The sequence below is a fragment of the Heterodontus francisci genome, chromosome 12, assembly GCF_036365525.1.
Source record: "Heterodontus francisci isolate sHetFra1 chromosome 12, sHetFra1.hap1, whole genome shotgun sequence".
Classification (NCBI taxonomy): Eukaryota; Metazoa; Chordata; class Chondrichthyes; order Heterodontiformes; family Heterodontidae; genus Heterodontus; species Heterodontus francisci.
The window spans coordinates 77,505,195-77,529,068 of NC_090382.1; the positions used below are offsets into that span (position 1 = coordinate 77,505,195).

At 44.0% G+C, this 23,874-nt stretch overlaps 1 protein-coding gene across 1 annotated transcript; it reads left to right on the forward strand.

Moving 5' to 3' along the window:
* Positions 1-11,310: 11,310 nt before the first annotated feature.
* LOC137375938 (TRAF-interacting protein with FHA domain-containing protein A-like) lies at positions 11,311-19,537 on the forward strand. Its single transcript, XM_068043689.1, has 2 exons — positions 11,311-11,428; positions 13,369-19,537. Exon 2 carries the CDS (start codon positions 13,383-13,385, stop codon positions 13,944-13,946), a length of 564 nt encoding a protein of 187 aa, XP_067899790.1. The 5' UTR covers positions 11,311-11,428; positions 13,369-13,382; the 3' UTR covers positions 13,947-19,537.
* The last annotated feature ends 4,337 nt before the right edge of the window (positions 19,538-23,874 follow it).

The window sequence follows — 23,874 nt, forward strand, 5'->3', positions numbered from 1 at the left end:
ACAGAAACTTGGTTGAGGGAAGGACAGGATTGGCAGCTAAACGTTCCAGGATTTAGATGCTTCAAGCAGGATAGAGGGGGATGTAAAAGGGGTGAGGGAGTTGCATTACTGGTTAAGGAGAATATCACAGCTGTACTGCGGGAGGACACCTCGGAGGGATCATGCAGCGAGGCAATATGGGTAGAGCTCAGGAATAGGAAGGGTGCAATCACAATGTTTACTACAGGCCTCCCAACAGCCAGCGGGAAATTGAGGAGCAGATATGTAGACAGATTTTGGAAAGATGTAAAGCAACAGGGTTGTTGTGGGTGATTTTAACTTCCTCTATATTGACTGGGACTTACTTAGAGCTAGGGGCTTGGATGGGGCAGAATTTGTAAGGAGCATCCAGGAGGGCTTCTTGAAACAATATGTAGATAGTCCAACTAGGGAAGGGGCCGTACTGAACCTGGGGTTGCGGAATGAGCCCGGCCAAGTGGTCGAAGTTTCAGTAGGGGAGCATTTCGGGAACAGTGACCATAATTCCGTACGTTTTAAGGTACTTGTGGATAAGGATAAGAGTAGTCCTCGGGTGAAGGTGCTAAATTGGGGGAAGGCTAATTATAACAATATTAGGCAGGAACTGAAGAATTTAGATTGGGGGCGGCTGTTTGAGAGTAAATCAACATCTGTGGACGGCACAGTGGTTAGCACTGCCGCCTCACAGCTCCAGCAACCTGGGTTCGGTTCTGGGTACTGCCTGTGCGGAGTTTGCAAGTTCTCCCAGTGACCGTGTGGGTTTCCGCCGGGTGCTCCGGTTTCCTCCCACAGCCAAAGACTTGCAGATTGATAGGTAAATTGGCGATTGTAAATTGCCCCTAGTGTAGGTAGGTGGTAGGAGAATGGTGGGGATGTGGTAGGGAATATGGGATTAATGTAGGATTAGTCTAAATGGGTGGTTGTTGGTCAGCACAGACTCGGTGGGCTGAAGGGCCTGTTTCAGTGCTTTATCTCTCTATGGCTATGGCTCTGTGTCATGTGGGAGTCATTCAAACGTCAGTTGATTAGAATCCAGGACCGGCATGTTCCTGTGAGGATGAAGGATAAGTTTGGCAAGTTTTGGGAACTTTGGATAACGATGTGAGCCTAGTCAAAAAGAAAAAGGAAGCATTTGTAAGGGCTAGAAGGCTGGGAACAGACAAAGTCCTTGAGGAATATAAAGAAAGTAGGAAGGAACTTAAGCAAGGAGTCAGGAGGACTAAAAGGGGTCATGAAAAGTCATTGGCAAACAGGATTAAGGAGAATCCCAAGGCTTTTTATACGTATATAAAGAGCAAGCGGGTAGCCAAGGAAAGGGTTGGCCCACTCAAGGACAGAGGAGGGAATCTATGCGTGGAGCCAGAGGAAATGGGCGAGGTACCAAATGAGTACTTTGCATCAGTATTCACCCAAGAGAAGGATTGGTGGATGATGAGTCTAGGGAAGGGAGTGTAGACAGTTTGGGTCATGTCGATATCAAAAAGGAGGAGGTGTTGGGCATCTTGACAAACACTAAGGTAGATAAGTCCCCAAGGCCTGATGGGATCTACCCCAGAATACTGAGGGAGGCCAGGGAGGAAATTGCTGGGGCCTTGACAGAAATCTTTGTATCCTCATTGGCTACAGGTGAGCTCCCAGAGGACTGGAGAATAGCCAATATTGTTCCTTAGTTTAAGAAGGGTAGCAAGGATAATCCAGGAAATTACAGGCCGGTGAGCCTTACGTCAGTGGTAGGGACATTATTGGAGAGGATTCTTCAGGACAGGATTTACTCCCATTTGGAAACAAATGGATTTATTAGCACGAAGCAGCATGGTTTTGTGACGGGGAGGTCGTGTCTCACTAACATGATTGAGATTTTTGAGGAAGTGATGAAGATGATTGATGAAGGAAGGGCAGTGGATGTTGTCCACATGGACTTCAGTAAAGCCTTTGACAAGGTCCCTCATGGCAGACTGGTATAAAAGGTGAAGTCACACGGGATCAGAGGCGAGCTGGCAAGATGGAGAAGAAGGGTCACTGACCCGAAACGTTAACTCTGCTTCTCTTTCCACAGATGCTGCCAGACCTGCTGAGTGGTTCCAGCATTTCTTGTTTTTATTTAAGATGGATACAGAACTGGCTCGGTCATAGAAAACAGAGGGTAGCAGTGGGTGCTTTTCTGAATGGAGGGCTGTGACTAGTGGTGTTCCTCAGGGATCAGTGCTGGGACTTTTGCTGTTTGTAGTATATATAAATGATTTGGAGGAAAATATAGCTGGTCTGATTAGTAAGTTTGCGGACGACACAAAGGTTGGTGGAGTTGCGGATAGTGATGAGGATTGTCAGAGGATACAGCAGGATATAGATCAGTTGGAGACTTGGGCGGAGAAATGGCAGATGGAGTTTAATCCGGACAAATGTGACGTAATGCATTTTGGAAGATCTAATACAGATGGGAAGTATACAGTAAATGGCAGAACACTTAGGAGTATTGACAGGCAAAGAGATCTGGGCGTACAGGTCCACAGATCACTGAAAGTGGCAACGCAGGTGGATAAGGTAGTCAAGAAGGCATATGGCATGCTTGCCTTCATCGGTCGGGGCATAGAGTATAAAAATTGGCAAGTCATGCTGCAGCTGTACAGAACTTTAGTTAGGCCACACTTGGAATATTGCGGACAATTCTGGTCGCCACACTACCAGAAGGATGTGGAGGCTTTGCAGAGGGTACAGGAGAGGTTTACCAGGATGTTGCCTGGTCTGGGGGGTATTAGCTATGAGGAGAGGTTGGATAAACTCGGATTGTTTTCACTGGAACGACGGAGATGGAGGGGCAACATGATAGAGGTTTACAAAGTTATGAATGGCATGGACAGAGTGGATAGTCAGAAGCTTTTTCCCAGGGTGGAAGAGTCAGTTACTAGGGTACATAGGTTTAAGTTGCGAGGGGCAAAGTTTCGAGGGGATGTGCGAGGCAAGTTCTTGACACAGAGGGTGGTGAGTGCCTGGAACTTGCTGCCGGGGGAGGTGGTGGAAGCAGGTACAATAGCGACGTTTAAGAGGCATCTTGCCAAATACATGAATAGGATGGGAATAGAGGGATACGGACCCCGGAAGTGCAGAAGGTTTTAGTTTAGCCAGGCATCAGGATCGGCGCAGGCTTGGAGAGCCTAATGTCCTGTTCCTGTGCTGTACTGTTCTTTGTTCTGTTCTTTGTGATAGCGCCCATTTTGCGCCACCGCCTGAGATGAATTTCTATCCCTTTGAATTTTCCTGACGCCGATGCAGTCAACTGGGATGTGTTGCCAAGGGAGCTAGGTCACCTCACTGCGTATTGGCAGAGTTTCTGATTTTTCCAAACGGTTTTCATGAAGTTGGTCCTGTGAGATTTAAGAATTAATTTGTCACCCAATTACCCACTAAACCTGGCAGCAGGTTTGAAGTGTAAACATGCGCATGTTGTTGCCCTGAATGTGCCAGGGATCCAGCTGTGCTGCATGACTGTGGCCTGGATTCTGCAATCAGCAACAAAGCAAGGGTGCTAGTTGCCAATCGCAAGGAAAGCTGCCCACAAAGATCTAGCATTTCCTTTGCCGTGGGTTTCCCCTTTCCTGATGACAGTTCAAATCTGGCGCCAAATCAAGGGGATTTCCAGGCATCCAACTGCAGTGATGTCATCAAGCTGGCAGGCAAATAATAAAATTGAAGTAGTCACACCCAGCCAACCAGGAATCTAAAAGCACTGAAAACCTTTCACTTTTTATTTTAAATATTCAGGTAATTAAATTAATGTGGGACTGTATTAAGATAGAAGCTAAAATAAAGAGAAACAGACTTTTTTTTTAAAAATAAAAACTTTTTTAATGTGTTTAAGATTTGTGGAATTTTTAATCCTGGTGGAGAAATATGACATTCCACAAATGTAAAATTAGCTTTTCAGGGCCATTCAGATTGTTTAGCAGTAATTATAAAGTTGGTACACTGTTTAAAAACCCAGTTGCACCTCATTCCAAAGATGTAACTTTTCCAGGGTTTTTACATTGAGATTAACAGTGGACGTTCTGGTCAATTTAGGATTGCAAGGGAGATCACAGTCTATGGGAACCTTACAGCCCACTCTATGGAGGAGCGTAGACACACTGACAGCAACTTCTGGATTTCTGCAATATCTGCACATGTCTGAGCTCCCGAAGTTGCTGTCATTTTCAGTGAAATAGTAACGGGGAATTCTAAGATTTTTATTGTCATTACCACCGCAATGTTCAGGGTCCCTGAATAGAGGAAGTGCAAATGACAATCTTTGTCTCTGTGCCATGATGAGCAGGTAATGGCAAATAAGGAAATAACCATTGAGCCTCTTGACCATCCCCAATTTTAGTTGCACACCATTGGTGGCCATGCCTGCAGTTGCCTAAGCCCCCCTCAGCACCATTCGTGACTCCTCAGATACTGAAGCAGTCCGTGTAGAAATGCAGCAAGACCTGGACAATATCCAGGCTTGGGCTGATAAGTGGCAAGTAACATTCACGCCACACAAGTGCCAGGCAATGACCATCTCCAACAAGAGAGAATCTAACCATCTGCCCTTGACATTCAATGGCATTACCATTGCTGAATCCCCCACTATCAACATCCTAGGGGCTACCATTGACCAGAAACTGAACTGGAGTAGCCATATAAATATCGTGGCTACAAGAGCAGGTCAGAGGCTCGGAATCCTGAGGCGAGTAACTCACCTCCTGACTCCCCAAAGCCTGTCCAGCATCTACAAGGCACAAGTCAGGAGTGTGATGCACTTGCCTGGAGAGGTGCAGCTCCAACAACACTCAAGAAGCTCGACACTATCCAAGACAAAGCAGCCCGCTTGATTGGCACCCCATCTACAAATATTCACTCCCTCCACCACCGACGCACAGTGGCAGCAGTGTGTACCATCTATAAGATGCACTGCAGCAATGCACCAAGGTTCCTTAGACAGCACCTTCCAAACCCGCGACCTCTACCAACTAGAAGGACAAGAGCAGCAGATGCATGGGAACACCACCATCTGCAAGTTCCCCTCCAAGTCGCACACCATCCTGACTTGGAACTATATCACTGTTCCTTCACTGTCGCTGGGTCAAAATCCTGGAACTCCCTTCCTAACAGCACTGTGGGTATACCTACCCCAAATGGACTGCAGCGGTTCAAGAAGGCAGCTCACCACCACCTTTCAAGGGCAATTAGGGATGGGCAATAAATGCTGGCCTGGCCAGCGACGCCCACATCCCATGAATGAATGAAAAAAAATCCTTGGTAATTTAGGTCTCTCTAGCTGTTCTGTAAAATACTGCTAGTCAGGCAAAAAAACAAGCTTGCCAATGAATACACATGCCTTTAATTGTATGTCCTGTCACTTACATTTGCTAAACATAGGAACTTGCACAATGGTTTAATTGTAACAAAAGGTAGATCAAGCTGACATAAGCTCTATATATATCAGGCCACAGTCTTCAATTCTATGCACACTGGCCCAATTTCCATTCCTTAACTTAATTGCAAAACTGCTCAGTTTGTAAAAGGAAAGATGTTAATTCCTAATACTCGGCAAATGAAGAAGCTAGTTTGGAGGGATCATAAAACAAACATCCATAAATAATTTGTTAAACTACTCGTCGGAGAAACTCTGAGGGATGCAGTCAGTAAGAAACAACAACAACTTGAATTTATTTAACATAATAAAACGTCCCAAGGCACTTCACAGGAACATTATGAAACAAAATATGACACTGAGCCACATGAGGAGATATTAGGGCAGACGACCAAAAGCTTGGTCAAAGAGGTAGGTTTTAAGGAGTGTCTTAAAGGAGGAAAGAGAGGGAGAGAGGCAGAGAGGTTTCGGGAGGGAATTCCAGAGCGAAGAGCCTTGGTTCAGCTGTGATGCTCCCTCTGTCACAATTCTCTGACAGTCACAGCCCAGGTTCATGTTTAAAGAATAACCATCTGGATGAGAGTGTTGTTGCTCATGGAACATTGCACTCCCACCTGTAAAACCACATTGTTGCCATAGAACAAGTTGGAGACAGCAGCACCTTGCCCATCAGCTAGCACCTGTTAAACTTGAAGAGCAGGATTTTTAGGCCCCAATAGGGGTGGGACAGAGGCAGATGGGTGCGAAAATTAGTGCCATCGGCCAGCGTGCCATTCCTGCAGCCGGTGATTTTGCTCGGGGCAGGGAAAGGCAGGACCTGGCAACCTGCCCAATTTGGAAAAGTGGCCAGTTAATCTTGTTTACGAGCTTATTGTCCGCTCATCAAGGGTCAGTTTGGAATTTTTGTGGGGGGTGCGCACGGGTTGAACACTGGATCAGGGACAGTCCAGGCACAAGGAGGCCCATAAAGGGGAGGACAACTGAGTGGAGCACTAAGCCATTGGCACATAGGTGCCATCAGGCATGTAGAGATTGCGGAACCAGTGTGTGCTTGGGCAGTTGAGGGGGTCGTGAACCCTCCCTCCCCGGCTGGGATCGTGGGGCCAAAAGGGGGGTGGAGGGTGTGGGCTCCAGAAATTATTGAGTGTAGCTGAGCATGAGCAAGGCTGGACATGGGATTGGGTGGATTGGCAATGAGGATCAACATACTCAGTATCAGAGGCAAGAGCCCTGGGCATAAGGAGGGCAGAGGAGTGGCACAAGGGGCAGGGACGCAACAGAGGCCATACTCGCAGCATCAAAGCTGAAGAAGAAGCTGCCTGGATATGTCAGATAACCAGTGCCGCAGGAGACTGTGCCTATCTAGGAGTTGGTCACTCAGATTTGTGCCCTTGTATCAGAAGACTCAACCCTCACAGCACTGCTCACCATGCCCTGCCAGTAACGATTGAACTTCTTCGCCTTTGGCTCCTTCCAAGGATCAGCAGCAGATCTTGGTGGCATCTGTTAAGCAACAGAACACCGTTGCATCCCACAGGTCATTGATGCCCTATTTGCAAGAGCTGGGCAGAACATACAGTTTCAAACAGATGGGGCCTCTCAGGCACAAAGGACATTCACCTCCATCACAGGATTCCCCAGTGCAGAGCATCATCGATTGCACCCATGTGGCCATCAAGGCACCCAATGAGCAGCCAGTGAGATTCATCAACAGGAAGGGCTTCCACTCCCTTGACATTAGTTGGCCTGTGACCACAACTAGACCTTTCTCTGCCTGTACGCTCGCTTTCCTGGCAGCTACTATGACACCTTCATCCTCCGGCAGTCCAGGGTGCCGCAGGTCTTCGTGCTATCACCCAAACTTTGTGGATGGATTCTGGGGGACAAAGGATATCTCTTGAAGAGATGACTACTCGCCCCTTTATGTGACCCCAAGACAGAGCCACAAAGGCGCTAAAACTGAAGCCGTCTGCTAACAAGGACCACCATTGAGTAGGCCATTGGGCTTCTGAAGATGCGGTTCCAGTGCCTGCACCGGTGGGGTGGTGTCCTGCAGTACGCTCATGCAAGAGTCTCATACCTTGTGGTGGTCTGCTGTGCTCTCTATAACATGGTCCTCCAGGTAAGTGTGGACCTTGAAGGAGGCGCTGGAATGTCACAGCTCATTGGAGGAAAAGGAAGATGCAGAGCAGAGGTGCCCTCGTTGTGCAGGAAGGTGGCTGGGGCTGATGCAGGACTTGAAGGTGTCATCAGGATGGAGTTAATGCCAGGGAACATCTGAACCAGGCACATTTCACCTGAGCACTTCAAACCCAGGAGGATGGCATGCTCTGAAAATAACTTTTAGCTGCCTGTGAGAACATTTCCATTGAACACAATATTGAATAAATCCACTCTTATCAACAATGAATGATGCACATCTGTCCAGCAGTCTCACTTTCCTCCTTCAAAGACCGTTGCTTCCCTTCACCACTTCATCCTTCTTTTCGTGTTTAGCCATTAAAGATTGGAAGCTCACACATCTGGAGTCTTCTTTCTTTCTTTGGCCCCCTTGTCTCGAGAGACAATGGGTAAGCGCCTGGAGGTGGTCAGTGGTTTGTGGAGTGGCTGTAAAGGCCAATTCTAGAGTGACAGACTCTTCCATAGGCACTGCAGATAAAATTGGTTGTCGGGGCTGTTACACAGTTGCCTCTCACTTTGCACTTTTGTCTTTTTTCCTGCCAACAGCTAAAGTCTCTTCGACTCGCCACTCTTTAGCCCCGCCTTTATGGCTGTCCGCCAGCTCTAGCGATCACTGGCAACTGACTCCCACAACTTGTGGTCAATGTCACAGGACTTCATGTCGTGTTTGCAGATGTCTTTAAAGCGGAGACATGGACGGCTGGTGGGTCTGATACCAATGACGAGCTCGCTGTACAATGTGTCCTTGGGGATCCTGCCATCTTTCATGCAGCTCACATGGCCAAGCCATCTCAAGTGCCACTGGCTCAGTAGGGTGTATATGCTGGGGATGTTGGCTGCCTCGAGGACTTCTGCGTTGGAGATACAGTCCTGCCACCTGATGCCAAGGATTCTCCGGAGGCAGCGAAGATGGAATGAGTTGAGACGTTGCTCTTGGCTGACATACATTGTCCAGGCCTCGCTGCCGTAGAGCAAGGTACTGAGGACACAGGCTTGAAACACTCAGACTTTTGTGTTCCGTGTCAATGCGCCATTTTCCCACACCCTTTTGGCCAGTCTGGACATAGCACCAGACGCCTTTCCCATGAGCTTGTTGATTTCTGCATCGAGAGACAGGTTACTGGTGATAGTTGAGCCTAGGTAGATGAACTCTTGAACCACTTCCAGAACGTGGTCGCCGATATTGATGGATGGAGCATTTCTGATGTCCTATCCCATGATGTTCGTTTTCTTGAGGCTGATGGTTAGGCCAAATTCGTTGCAGGCAGCTGCAATCCTGTCGATGGGTCTCTGCAGGCACTCTTCTGTGTGGGATGTTAATGCAGCATTGTCAGCATAGAGGAGTTCCCTGATGAGGACTTTCCGTACTTTGGTCTTCGTTCTAAGACAGGCAAGGTTGAACAACCTGCCACCAGATCTTGTGTGGAGGAAAATTCCTTCTTCTGAAGACTTGAACGCATGTGAGAGCAGCAGGGAGAAGATCCCAAACAGTGTAGGTGTGAGAACACAGCCCTGTTTCACGCCACTCAGGATAAGAAATGGGTCTGATGAGGCACCGCCAAGCTGAATTGTGCCTTTCATATTGTCATGGAATGAGGTGATGATACTTAGTAGCTTTGGTGGACATCCGATCTTTGCTAGTAGTCTGAAGAAACCACGTCTGCTGACGAGGTCAAAGGCTTTGGTGAGATCTATGAAAGCAACGTAGAGGGGCACCTGTAGTTCGCGGCATTCCGCCTGTAGCTGGCGAAGGGAGAACAGCATGTCAATGGTTGGAACTCTCTGCTCGAAAGCTGCACTGTGCCTCAGGGCAGACATGCTCAGCCAGCTTCTGGAATCTGTTTAAAACAACTCAAGCGAAGACTTTCCCCGCTATGCTGAGCAGGGAGATTCCACGGTAGTTTTTTTTTTAGAGATACAGCACTGAAACAGGCCCTTCGGCCCACCGAGTCTGTGCCGACCATCAACCACCCATTTATACTAATCCTACACTAATTCCACATTCCTACCACATCCCCACCTGTCCCTATATTTCCCTACCACCTACCTATCCTAGGGGTAATTTATAATGGCCAATTTACCTATCAATCTGCAAGTCTTTGGCATGTGGGAGGAAACCGGAGCACCCGGAGGAAACCCACGCAGACACAGGGAGAACTTGCAAACTCCACACAGGCAGTACCTGGAATTGAACCCGGGTCGCTGGAGCTGTGCGGCTACGGTGCTAACCACTGCGCCACTGTGCCGCAGTTGCAGTCACCGCGGTCACCCTTGTTCTTATAGAGGGTGATGATATTGGCATCGCGCATGTCCTGTGGTACTGGTCCCTCATCCCAGCACAGGCAAAGCAGTTAATGGAGTGCTGAAAGTATAGCAGGCTTGGCACTCTTTATTTCAGGGGTAATGCCGTCCTTTCCAGGGGCTTTTCCACTGGCGAGAGAATCAATGGCATCACTGAGTTTCGATTTTGTTGGCTGTTTGTCCAGCTCATCCATGACTGACATAGACTGGGCTGCATTGAGGGCAGTATCAGGACAACATTTTCCCTGGAATATAGTTCTCGGTAGTGCTGCACCCAGCGGTCCATTTGCTTGTGTTGTGTCAATATTTACAGCATGGTCAAAAAATAACAAGGTACACATTACCAAGTGAAACAAGTCCCAGTGAACCACTCAGTGCTCTGACTGACATGGTAGCCTCCACTCTCAACCACTTCTGCGCAGTGTTCCTTTTGTGGCCACAGATGAGGTGGAGGCAGCCTGCTCGCTTGTGTCTGCTTATGGCTAAGATGCCATTGACGGTTGCCTTCGCTGTGAAAGTGACAGTGGGGGCACCTCCTGAAGCTGCTGCACCAGTGTCGATGCAGGGGCAGCCTCTGTCACAGGGCCCTGCTGCATAGATGGTCCCAGAGCAGAGGGGCCAAGGAGACTGTTGTTGATAATGGCACCTGATGAGGGGAGGCTCCCTCATCCTTATCGGTGACTGCTCAGCCCTTGGATGGCACCCCAGATCGTGGAGGGGAGCACAAGTTGGGGCGCCGCTGCCATTCACTCCATTCATCTTTGCAGCACTGACCAGTCAATGCTACAGAATGTTGCATGCATTCTGTGCATGTCAGTGCTCTACTCCTGCATCTACTCCGAGTGTTACCACCTATGACTGTCCATGAGGTTGGCCACTCTCTCAATGGAGGAACTCATGCGTGCAAAGCTCTGACGAATGGTGGCACACAAATGCTTAATGGACTCCTCCATTCTCAGCCCATGACCCCACATTGCTTCAGGGAGCTCTGACTTGTGAGTTTATACATCTGTTGCTCTGGTTAAAGTAGAGCCACCTTGCTTGTGACTCCCAAGTCTGTGCATCTGTGCCCAGCAGAGCATGGCTGTATCTTTCCTCCATCCTCTGAGGTGGACTGCCCACAGCTGCCTCTGCATGTCTTACCTCTTCCTGCACACTATGCTATGCTTTTCACCCAGCGCCACCCTTTCTAATCGCGTACAAGGACCCGTCATTGTGAGTGTACTTGTATCTGTGCTGGTGGAGAGTTTGCTTGTAAAATGTGATGGTGTTGGTTCTGCTGTTTCAGATTCTTGACATGGCCCTGGTGACGTGATAGAACCCAGGTGCTCGCCCATCATGACTGACCCTGTGGAAGACATAGGAAGGAGATCATGAGAACTTGCCTCTGACAGCAGAAGCCTCTACAGTGCTGAGGCTTCCCAACTCAGCTGGTCTTTGGCATACTGTTAGATGGGGAAGAGTGCACTTCATTCCCTTCATCTCTGGAAAGAGGACCTCCCTCCTCTCCCTCACAGCTTCCAGGAGCACCTCAAGGTCAGCATCAGTGAAACTAGGGGCAGCCCTGCCCCGTGTACCAGACCTCTATCTCTCATCTGTCGCATTGGTGCTTGCATCCTGCTTCGTAATGGCTGCCGCAATGCTATTAAATAGCCAGCATGGATTTGTAAAAGGCAGATCGTGCTTGACTAATTGAATTTTTTGATGAAGTAACAGAGAAGGTTGAGGAAAGGAATGCGATGGATGTTGTCTATATGGATTTTAAGAAAGCGTTTGATAAAGTACCACATAAAAGGCTGGTTAACAAAATTGATGTTCATGAAATAGGAGGATATGGAATTGGATAAAAAATTAGCATAAGGACAGAAAACAGCAAGTCATGGTAAATGGTTATTTTTCAGACTGAAGGATGATGGCAGTGGTGTTCCCCACGGGTCAGTGCTAGGTCCACTGCATTTTTTGCTATCTATATATAAATGGCTTGGATCATGGAATACAGAGTAGCATTTCAAAATTTGCCGATGACACCAAACTTGGAGGTGTGGCAAACAATAAGGATGATATGAATCACCTACCACAGGACCTAGATAGGCTAGCAGAATGGGCAAACAAATGGCAGATGAAATTCAATGCAGAGAAGCATGAGATGATGCATTTTGGCAGGAGGGATAGGGAGAAACAATATAGACTTAATGGTATCGTTCTAAAGAGCGTCCAGGAACAGAGGGAGCTGGGGGTGCATGTGCATAGATCTTTGAAGGTGACAGGACATATTGAGAGTGTGGTTAGCAAAGCATAGGGGATTCTGGACTTCAGAAATAGAGGTATTGCGTACAAAAGCAGGGAAGTTATGCTGAACCTTTATAAACCTCTGGTTAGGCCCCAACTAGAGTATTGCATCTAGTTCTGGTTTAAGAAGGATTTGAGGGTGCAGTGGAGATTTACCAGAATGGTTCCTGGGATGGGGGATTTTAGTTAGAAAGTTAGGTTGAAAAAGCTCGGGTTGTTCTCCTTGGAGCAAAGGAGATTGAGGGGAGAATTAATAGAGGTGTACAAGATTGTGGCAGGTTTAGATAAGGTTGACAAAGAAAAGCTCTTCCCATTAGCTGATGGTGCAAGGATTAGGGTACACAGATTAAAGGCTTTGGGCAAAAAATGCGGGGGAATGTGAGGAACAACTTTTTTAGCAGCGAGTGATAATGACCTGGAACTCACTGCCCACAAGTCTGGTGGAAGCAGAAACTATTGATTTCAAAAGGAAATCGAATGGGCAGTTGAAGGAAATAAACTTGCAGGGGGAGTGGGACTGACTGGATTGCTCCGCAGAGAGCTGACATGGACTCAATGGGCCGAATGGCCTAATTCTGTGCCATAAATGACTGGCTCAATGCTTTTAAGTGCTATCTGAAGCCAATATTTCAAAGATCTAAAGTAAGGACAAAATTCAAAAGTCTTGGTCAAAATTAAAAGTTACTTGGGAAGTGCTTTTTTAAATATTTACCCTCGAGAAGTCTTAGAGCCACGAAACTTGATTTTTTTCATGTTCTCACAGCTTACTAGATACCTAACTTTCTGGGCTTTAGACTGTTGACAGGGCCACTCAGCTGACATTAGCTGTGCTCCCCATTTCCTCTCAAACCCTCAAGACATCCAGCAAGCATCTTTGTATAATCTGTGAGAGAATTTAAGGGTAGGGGATAGTAGTCAAAATTCTTTGCAGTCTTTGATTGCAGATAGTTTGATACCAGCTGAGTGTACACTGAAGTGTGAGGTAGATACTCTTATATAGTTATTAGAAAGATTAAATCAGTGAAACCAAAGAAATTACTTCATGTCTTTTCAATCCTAGATTAAAGGTTATCAAAAGCCAACAAGTATTTTTCTATATGTTGATGGCAGCCTGGGATTAGAGTGATTATATGTGCTATCTGGATAAAAAAATTACAATACTAACTTAATTTAAACTAATTCTTTAGGAAAACTATTGAAAATGGACAGCCTCAGTGATAATCTGACACAGGAAACGGTGCCATGCCTTTTCATCAATATATACCATCCAGAAGAAGAGGAATCAAATGTTTTCAGGTTTATCAACTTCAATGAGCAACAGACATATAAAGCTCATGAGATGGTGACCTTTGGTAGGAAGGATACTTGTAATATCCAACTAAACCACACAAGAGCTTCCAGGTTGCAGTTTCAGATTCAGGCTTTCCTCAAGGCTGACATATCAGGACTCCAGTTTGAGATAAAAAACCTGAGTGACAAATTTTCACTGTATGTCAATGGCCAGGAATTGAGGTACTTACAGAAGCAGCTGCTGCCTTGGAAATGTATTCTCACGTTTACTGAATTTCAGTTTTACCTGGAACAAGAAGGTGGTGAAACAGTGGATGAGTTTGCAGTTGCGATTAAGAAAAGCTCCCTCTCGCTTTGCCAGGGAAAAGGCCCGAGATTTCCGTCCCAGATTGAACCTCCTTATCTGAATGAGCAGCATAATCCACAGGAACCGGTAGAAGTTGATGAAGATCTCGACCAATACATGTCATCATAACAGGATAAACAATCATTTTCTCTGTCTTATTTCAGATTTTCTTATTTGTTCTCCTCCCAAAGAGACACTTTGAATGGAATTTCAGGAGCCTGTGAAATAAGGGTAGTGTGGAAAAAACATCTGAATTTAATACTGAAATTGTTGCATTACATTTATGATAAACCTCATATAAAGAAAATGAAAAAGGTAAATTATGAAATAAGACTGTAAGAGCCATCCGAAGTATACATGTCATGCTGGTCCCAGGAAAGTGAGAGACTGGCAGAGTCTGATGTCACTCAAGGCCCAGATACAGCAACAGCACTTATGATTCCTTAGACAAAGGCAGATTAGCGCGAAGATGAGAAACCGCTAGAGGGCCTGGATTTCTCACACTCCAGCAGGAAACCCTGGAACTTGCTTTACTAATTGGTGCCACCTCACTGCCCCCACGTGAGGCACCAATGGTCACTGCAGATGCCATTGCGGCCTGTCTATTAGCTAACTCAAATGCAATGGCTACTGTTAATGACCAGGTGAGAAATGTGTCTGGGGTCTTTTACTGTCTTCACCTGGTCTTATTCTAACAGTATTTGATTATTAAACACACTGTGTTTTGAGCTCCCCGTTGGTGAATCCTTGTTCACCACTTTCCAATTATAAGTCAAAGAAATGAGCACACCAGGTTTTCTTAGGTCTAAAGAAGAAAAGTGAAATTTATTAAACTTAGTTAAACTCTTAATTCGGTTAATGCCTACGTATATACGACACGCCCATGCTAGCATGCACACGTGATACACATATGCAAATAGGAACAGAAAAGAGCAGAAGAAAAATAAAGTAGAGAGGTTTGAGGCAGCCTCTGAAGGGGGTTTCTTGTTACTCTTTCTGTTTTTCCAGCTCACCGTAGAGTCTTTGATTGTATACAGCTCTTACTTTTTGTTGGGGCCCAATATTCTTCTTAAACCTTGTTCACGTAGGAGACTTTTCTCTGTTTGAGTTCATGTGTCTTCAGCGGGTCTTCGGTTCCGTGAGAAAGAGATGAGAGCAGACAGGAGAGAGGTGTTCTCAGTCCAGGAGCAAACAGCGTTCTGAGTTTCTTTTTCTCAGCAAGTTCAAATTCAAGCAGCCAGTTAGTCATGTGACTAAACTGGCCTGACCAGGTCTTCTGTGTATTGGAGAAGCTGTCTGCCAGCATGCAAATATCTTTCCAGTCAGGGGCTTGACAATTCCTTGTGATGAGTCCTCTTTTCTTCCCAGCCACAATTTTAAGTTTTAATGTTTATGTGGCGAAATAATGTGTGCCTCAGTCTTGGTAGGTGGGGGCCTGCATGACAGCTACCATTGAAAATAGTGAAAAAGCTGCTTAAGCTCTCTCATCAAAAAGCCGTACTGCACGTCAATTTTTCAAAGGCTTTCACTGCCAAAGAGGTGGAGACACAGCTGACAGTCACCAAGTTTGGGAAGGCCACTGGGATTGTTTAAATCTCTGCGGAATTCCTCAAGAAACCAGGCCCATATTGACAGATGTAGCTTGCTACACCCGCCTCCAAGATTGCTATGCCGTATAGACCTGCAGCTGGCACACAAAGATCGTAGACATGCAGCAAACGCTGCCAATGGGGAAACTGTCAGGGACACAAGTCCATTCTAACGGAATGCTGTTCCCCAATGCCTGCTTGCCATTCACCGCAACGCCATTGCGCTCTGATAGATGGAAAGAATAATGAGCAATACCTTCCCATTCATGAAGACTTGAAAAATTCCCCATGAAAGCATTTAAAATCATGCTAGCCATTCTGGGAAACAGCAGCTAATATTCATGCAGCCGGTATCAACCCACTATCCAGATGGATGGATTTGTGGGATGCATGCAGCATAAAAAAAAACACGTCATCCCTGACCTAACTGCAGGGGTCCCTGGCTTCAAGCTTGCTCGAAGATAGCAAGTAGTGCTCAATCATATCCACACAACGTGTGCACAATTCAGCCATCTGCTCCACAAGTGGAAAATGATGGACGACTCAAAATGTGATTATGGCCATGAGTCCCAGGCCACTGAATACAACACTTTAATCTGCCCACTAAGATCTGTTGGGGGAGTCCTCTTATTTCTCCATTCAGCATCTTAGGAGGCCATCGAATGGATAGCCAAACTAGATATTCCATTATAAGCTTTTCCCGTCATACGATGACAAGTTAAAATTGAGGACATAGTAATCAAATTTTAAACCTTGAAAATTTATTGTGAAATTTGATAAATGTCTATACACTCTTTTTGAAGAAAATAAGTATAGAAGAACAGTTTTGTATAACCTACTTAATAGTTAATATTACTGCAATTTTGTATAGCTCATGGATGAGATACATTTAATATAGTCCAAACACCAGGTAGATTAAAAAATCTTAATGTGTAGTAGATCATAATCAATGTAAGTGTTTATCCATCATGGCTTATTTCAACTCATGCTTCCTTGTATGTGCTTCTATTTACTGTTTGATGAAATGATTTTGATTAGGGTTTGTACTTTCCTTTTGTGAATTTTTTTCTCCTCTGTTTGCTTCTGCTTTTAATGTTGGAATGGATTTTTCCTTTCCCTCTCCATTTCCTACAATAAAAAGTTAAATTATAAAACTAGAACAGTAGTATACATGTCAGAGGACATCACAAGCAAACTACAGGGTTCTGATCAGACAACTGTCTTGAGTACTGTGTTCAGATCTAGTCACTGAGGCACTGGAGATAATCAAACAATGGGGGAAGTGTAGATAAGAGCAACAAGGCTAGTCTCTGGTGTTAGAGGTCTGGATTATGAGGAAAGGCGAGATGACCTGGGCTTTTCATCCTCAAAAGGAGGCATCTCTTATGTCGTCTTGGAAAATAGAAAAATTACTTTAATTAAAATTGTGAAAGTAGGATATGGGACCTATGATAGAAGGTGCCCAACTTACATATCCGTTGATTTCAATGAATTTGAAAGTCAGGTGGTTTTTATAACCTATGGTTGATTTAAAAAGATGCCAGTTTTAAAGCCAGACGGCAAGTTAAAAATTTATCCCATTATTTTTAAGGACTCAAGTTATAAAATCTCTTTGATTTTGGTTTTTCCAATGAGAGCAACTCCAGTTCACAAGGAGAGACCTGAAATCAAATGTCTTATCTTTGAACACAGCACATCAGTATTAATTTGAGGATAGCAATTACTTCACAATTGCACCATTATTGCCCCTAGAATGATCTTTCAGGCAGTTGTGATCAAAATATAAGGTTTAAGATAAAGATTGAGAAGGATATAAGTAAGACAAAGGCCTAAGTAATAAATCGGGGAAAAAAGCTGATTTTAAGGGGATGAGAACAGAACTAGGGAAAATAAACTGTAAAAAATTACTGGCCCACAAAGAAATAGAGCAACAGTAGGAAACATTTAAAACTATGATTGCTAGAGTCCAGGAAAAATATATTCCACTAAAAAGCAAGAACAAACTAGCCAGTACTGACACATCATAGATGAATAAAGAAATAAGGGCAAAATTAAAATGAAAGAAAAAGGCATACACTGGGTACATTGACAATAAAGCAGCGAATGACAAAAGGAAATATGAACAGAATAGAAAATGATTCCAACAACAATTAGGATGGCCAAGATAAACAATGAAATTAAATTATCCAGGAATATAAAAATAAATGGTAAGGTATTCTACAGACACATAAATAACAAAAGAAAAATCAGAATAGGGATAGGGCCACTAAGAGATATACACACTAAACTCATAGGTAACGATGGCAGAAATGTTAATAATTGTTTTGCCTCGGTATTTACCAGTGAGACTAGCATTGTTGACATGACAGAAGAAGAAAACAAAAAAGATATAAAGACTTTTAAAATAGAAAGGAAGGAGACAATTGATAAACTGATCAAACTTGGAGAAAATAAAACATCTGGTCTGGATGGATTGCATCCAGACAAATTTAGAGAAGTTGAGGAAACGATGGCAGAGACACTATTACACGTATATATAAAAATTCATTAGAAAAGGGAATAGTGGCAGAGGACTGGAGGACAGCTAATATGATTCCTGCATATAAAAAGATAGAACAAGTCCAGGGAACTATAGACCAATTAGCTTAACAATGATGAGAGGCAAGATAGTGCAATCCTTACTTAAAGATGTCATAGAAAAACTTCTAGAAATTGAATCTATTAAAAAGAGTAATTAGCACGGATTCCATGAACAAAGTTTATGTTTGACAAACATTATTGAATTCTTGGAAGAAGTAACAGAAATGGTAGATGAGAGTAATGCAGTAGATGTAATATATTTGGACTTCCAAAAAGCCTTTGATAAGGTAAAGCATAGTGGACTGATGAGGTCAGATTGTTTGGAGTTTGGGGACAAGTATCAGAATGGATAGCAAGCTGGCTCAAAAACAGAAAACAGAGTATGGGTTAAAGGTTCTCAAATGGTGGGAAGTGATGTTCCTCAAATAATGGAGCTGGGACGGCAGTTGTTTAGCAGTTACATAAACAATCTGCACTTGGGAATAAGAAATTTGCGGATGATACCAAATTGGGGGACTGGAGTTAATACAGAGGAGGACTGTGACAAAATGTGGGAAATCATTAATAAACTTGCAGAATGTGTGTATAATTGGTAAATGAATTTCAATATAGACAAGTGTGAGGTAGTACATTTTGGTAGGAAGAATAAGGAGTTCACATACAACTTTGAAAAGAATGGTTTTGGGGAACAGATGATCTGAGGGTACAGATATACAAATCACCATAAGTAGTGACACAGGTTAATAATGTCATTAAAAAGAGCAAATAATGCACTGGGCTTTCTTTTCTAGAGGGATAGAATGGAAAAACAAAATTGATTAGACCACATTTAGAGTATTCTGAACAATTCTGGTCTCCAAAAGGACATGGAGGCACTGGAGAAGGTGCAAAAAAGAGATTTACTAGAAAGCTATCAGAATTGAGAGGTTATACTTATCTGGAAAGGCTGAACAGCTTGCATCTCTTTTCTATAGAAAAGAGAAGACTGAGGGGTAACCTGATAGAGGTCTTTAAGATGTTTCCACATGTGAACAAGACCAGAACTAAGGGTCATAAATATAAGATAGTCACTAATTAATTCAATAGGGAATTCAGAAGAAACTACTTATCCAGATAGTGGTTAGAATGTAGAACTTTCTACCACAGGATGTAGTTGAAGCAAATAGCATTGATGCATTTAAGGGGAAGCTAGATAAACATGTGAGGGAGAAAGGAAGAGAAAGATATATTGCTGGGGTTGATGAAGAAGGGTGGTTAAAGGCTCATAAACATGAAAATTGACCTGTTGGGCCAAATGGCCTGTTTTTGGCCTGTAAATACTTTGTAAGACTTCCACCGAACTACAGAAGTGTCCCATCAAAAAGGAGTGGGCATAACTAAATAAGATGGTAATAAAGGAATAGTGTTGCTGTGTTCTGTCTCTAAATCTGTTACACTAGCAGGACATTACTTAACTAGTATTAGCCTAGTATAGACCAGCTATTTCCTTTTATATGTACTGCTTATTCTATTACAAGCTATTTAATAGTTACGTTTCTTACACAATTAATAAACAGAAAATCTCAAAATTATACTTGTTTAATCAAAAATGAAGTTTTCTTCTTTCTTTGGTGATCTCTCATGTCAGGCACTATCTTTGGATGCTTCTTCCTTCAGTGGAACCGGAGCTAGTGTGCTCTCTGATTGATAGTTAGCTCCATTTATGCCTTAAAAAGTTCTGATATACTGGACAATCTTATCTGTTTATCCTTTGAGCAGGAATGTAAATTTCAAGATTAAATCATAGAATCATTTAGCACAACTCAAGGCATTCACAAATGGTCCATCTCCCTTCCTTGTTAGTCTTTCTCAAGGTTCCTTTAATTGAATTCGGTATTAATTATATTTCTCTCTCAAGGTCATTTCTAAAAATGCTTTTGTTTCATTAGGGTTAACAGTTTCCTGGATTCTTTCAGTTTAAATAATAAATTATATTCAGCAAATACAAAATGTAATTACATCAGGCAACACAAAGCAACTATTTTAGGTGAATCAAAAAAAAGATATAGAATACAATTATACGTCACATTTTTCATCATTGCTGATAATGTCAGCATGTTAGTGCTGCTCATTGTTAGGAAGGGCAAAGGAGCCCTTTTACATGTTAAAATCCTATTCCAGGAATTGCAATTGACTGTGGATTGATTCATTTTACCAGCCCCTACTAGCTCTAGCGATTTCTGTGGCATGGATTTAATTTTACCCAATGTTAATTTCATTCTGGCATCAGCTATAGGGGATATTGCTCCGGTGTCCAGCAAGAGTTGTGTCATCAATTAGGCTAAGTAGCAGTTAGGATGGCTGGGTGGCCGAAGGTGCTGTGTTTAGGTTGCAGTCTCCCTTGGAGGTGTGGGTTTGAATCCCACCTCTGACACGTTGTATTTTATAAATACCAATGACATAAAGGGATATGGAGATAGTGTGGGAAAAAGGCATTGAAGTGGATGATCAGCCATGATGGTATTGAATGGTGGAGCAGACTTGATCGGCTGAATGGCCTACTCCTGCTCCTAAGCTCCTAAATTACATTGAATAATTCTCAGACAGCAAATCCACTGATCGTTCTTCACTTTACAAAGAGTGAAATAAATGATTGGGACATACATAAGGGGTTAAGGTAGAAGATGAAATATCAAAAACAAACTTCAAAAAGAAAAATATTATTTTAAAAATCTTGTACTTATTAATTTTGGACACATTTGACATTCCACAAATATAAAATTAGATTTACAGGGCCAGAGAGATTGTTCAGCAGTAATTTAGTTATAACTTTTTCAAGGGTTTTTACACTGAGACTAACACTGTAACAAGTGGAATTCACGTCAAATCAAGTGATTTAGAAGATTTCCATCTGCAAGGACTTCAACAGCGCACCCTGTGGAGGAGTGGGGAATCACTGATGGCAACTTTTGGATTTCCGTGTTTGATCACACATGTGCAGATGCCAGAAGTTGGTGCCAGTTTCACAGAGTAAAGGCAACATTACAACTGCAAGATCTGGGCAGGTCAATGCTTTAGAAAACAATGTTAAAAATCACATAAACTCGATTTACGCCCAATGTGGCTTGCGCTTAAAATTCTGCATGCAAAACACTAATTTACTTGTACTTTCAATTTAGTATACTGTATTTGCTGTTCACAATGCCGTCTCCTCTACTTTGGGGAGACCAAACACAGATTGGGTGATTGCTTTGTGAAACACCTCCACTCAGTCTGCAAGTGTAACCTCAAGCTTCCAGTCACCTGGCAATTTAAATCTCCACTCTATTCATAACATAGAAAATTTATGGCACAGAATCCATATTTGGCCCACTGTGTATGTGCCAGCCAAAAAAGAGTCAGCCTAATCCCACTTTCCAGCTCTTGTTCCATAGCCCTGTTGGTTACAGCACTTAAAGTGCATATCCAGATATTTTTTAAAGTGATGAGGGGTTTCTGCCTGTACCACCCTTTCAGGCAGTGAGTTCTAGACCCCCATGACCCTCTGAGTTAAAAAAATTCTCAATTCCCCTCTAATCCTTCTGCCAATTATCCAGGCCTCCTGGTTATTGACACCTCTGCTCAGGGAAATAAGTTTTTCCTATCTGCTCTGTCTAGGCCCTCATCATTTTGTACACATCAATTCAATCTCCCTTCAGCCTCCTCTCTTCCAAAGAAAGCAACCACAGCCTATTCAATCTTTTCTCATAGCTAAAATTCTCCATTCCATGGCAACATCCTTGTAAATCTCCTCTGTACCCTCTCTAATGTGATTATATATTTCCTGTAATGCAGAACCACAACTGTAGACAGTATTCTAGCTGTGGCCTAACTAGTGTTTTATACAGTTCTAGAAAAATTTCCCTGCTCTTATATTCTATGCCTTGGCTAATAAAGGAAAGAATCCATGCATTCCAAGACCCATCTGTTCCTCTACACATCTCAGTATCCTACCATTTAAGCCTTGTTTGCCCTCCCCAAATGCATTACATCACACTTCTCCCCATTGAATTCCATTTGCCACTTTGCTGCCTACCTGACCTGTCCATTGATATCTTCATGCAGTCTACAGCTCTCTTCCTCACTATCAACCACACAATGAATTTTTGTATCAGCTGCAAACTTCTTAATCATGTTCCCACATTTAAGTCTAAATCATTGATATATACCACAAAAATCAGGGACCTAGACTGAGCCCTGCAGAACCCCACTGGAAAAATACCCATTGACAATTACCTTTGCTTCCTGCCACTTAGCCAATTGTGGATCTAACACCCTAGGGAGCTAGGGTGGAAGGTTAGAGCGAGAACAAACAGAGTTGTTATCTCTGGGTTGTTGCCCGTGCCACGTGATAGCGAAGCGAGGAATAGGGAGAGAGAGGAGTTGAACACGTGGCTGCAGGGATGGTGCAGGAGGGAGGATTTTGGTTTCCTGGATAACTGGGGCTCTTTCTGGGGTAGGTGGGACCTCTACAAACAGGATGGTCTTCACCTGAACCAGAGGGGTACCAATATCCTGGGGGGGAGATTTGCTAGTACTCTTCGGGGGGGTTTAAACTAATTCAGCAGGGGGATGGGAACCTAAATTGTAGTTCCAGTGTACAGGATGTTGAGAGTAGTGAGGTCAGGGATAAGGTTACAAGGACGCAAGAGGGCACTGGCAAGCAAGAACCTGGTTTAAAGTGTGTCTACTTCAACGCCAGGAGCATCCGGAATAAGGTGGGTGAGCTTGCAGCATGGGTTGGTACCTGGGATCTCGATGTACTGGCCATTTCGGAGACATGGGTAGAGCAGGGGCAGGAATGGATGTTGCAGGTTCCGGGATTTAGATGTTTCAGTAAGAACAGAGAAGATGGTAAAAGAGGGGGGGCGGGGTGGTGTGGCATTGTTAATCAAGGAGAGTATTACAGCGACAGAAAGGACGTTTGAGGACTCGTCTACAGAGGTAGTATGGGCCGAGGTTAGAAACAGGAGAGGTGAGGTCACCCTGTTGGGAGTCTTTTATAGACCTCCAAATCGTTCCAGAGATGTAGAGGAAAGGATAGCGAAGATGATTCTTGACAGGGGCGAGAGTAACAGGGTAGTTGTTATGGGAGACTTTAACTTTCCAAATATCGACTGGAAATACTATAGTTCGAGTACTTTAGATGGGTCAGTTTTTGTCCAGTGTGTGCAGGAGGGTTTTCTGACACAGTATGTAGACAGGCCAACCAGGGGCGATGCCACATTGGATTTGGTACTGGGTAATGAACCCGGCCAGGTGTTAGATTTAGATGTAGGTGAGCACTTTGGTGATAGTGATCACAATTCGGTTAGGTTTACCTTAGCGATGGGCAGGGACAGATATATACCGCAGGGCAAGAATTATAGCTGGGGGAAAGGAAATTATGATGCGATTAGGCAAGATTTAGGATGCATAGGATGGGGAAGGAAACTGCAGGGGATGGGAACAATCGAAATGTGGAGCTTATTCAAAGAGCAGCTACTGCGTGTCCTTGATAAGTATGTACCTGTGAGGCAGGGAGGAAGTTGTCGAGCGAGGGAGCCGTGGTTTACTAAAGAAGTTGAAGCGCTTGTCAAGAGGAAGAAGAAGGCTTATGTTCGGACAAGACGTGAAGGCTCAGTTAGGGCGCTTGAGAGTTACAAGCTCGCCAGGAAGGATCTAAAGGGAGAGCTAAGAAGAACAAGGAGAGGACACGAGAAGTCATTGGCGGATAGGATCAGGGAAAACCCTAAGGCTTTCTATAGGTATATCAGGAATAAAAGAATGACTAGAGTTAGATTAGGGCCAATCAAGGATAGTAGTGGAAAGTTGTGTGTGGAATCAGAGGAGATAGGGGAAGTGTTAAATGAATATTTTGCGTCAGTATT

What these genes read in the sequence shown, in the direction of transcription:
- LOC137375938 (XM_068043689.1), top strand. Translation starts at nt 13,383, where the DNA reads ATGGACAGCCTCAGTGATAATCTGACACAGGAAACGGTGCCATGCCTT.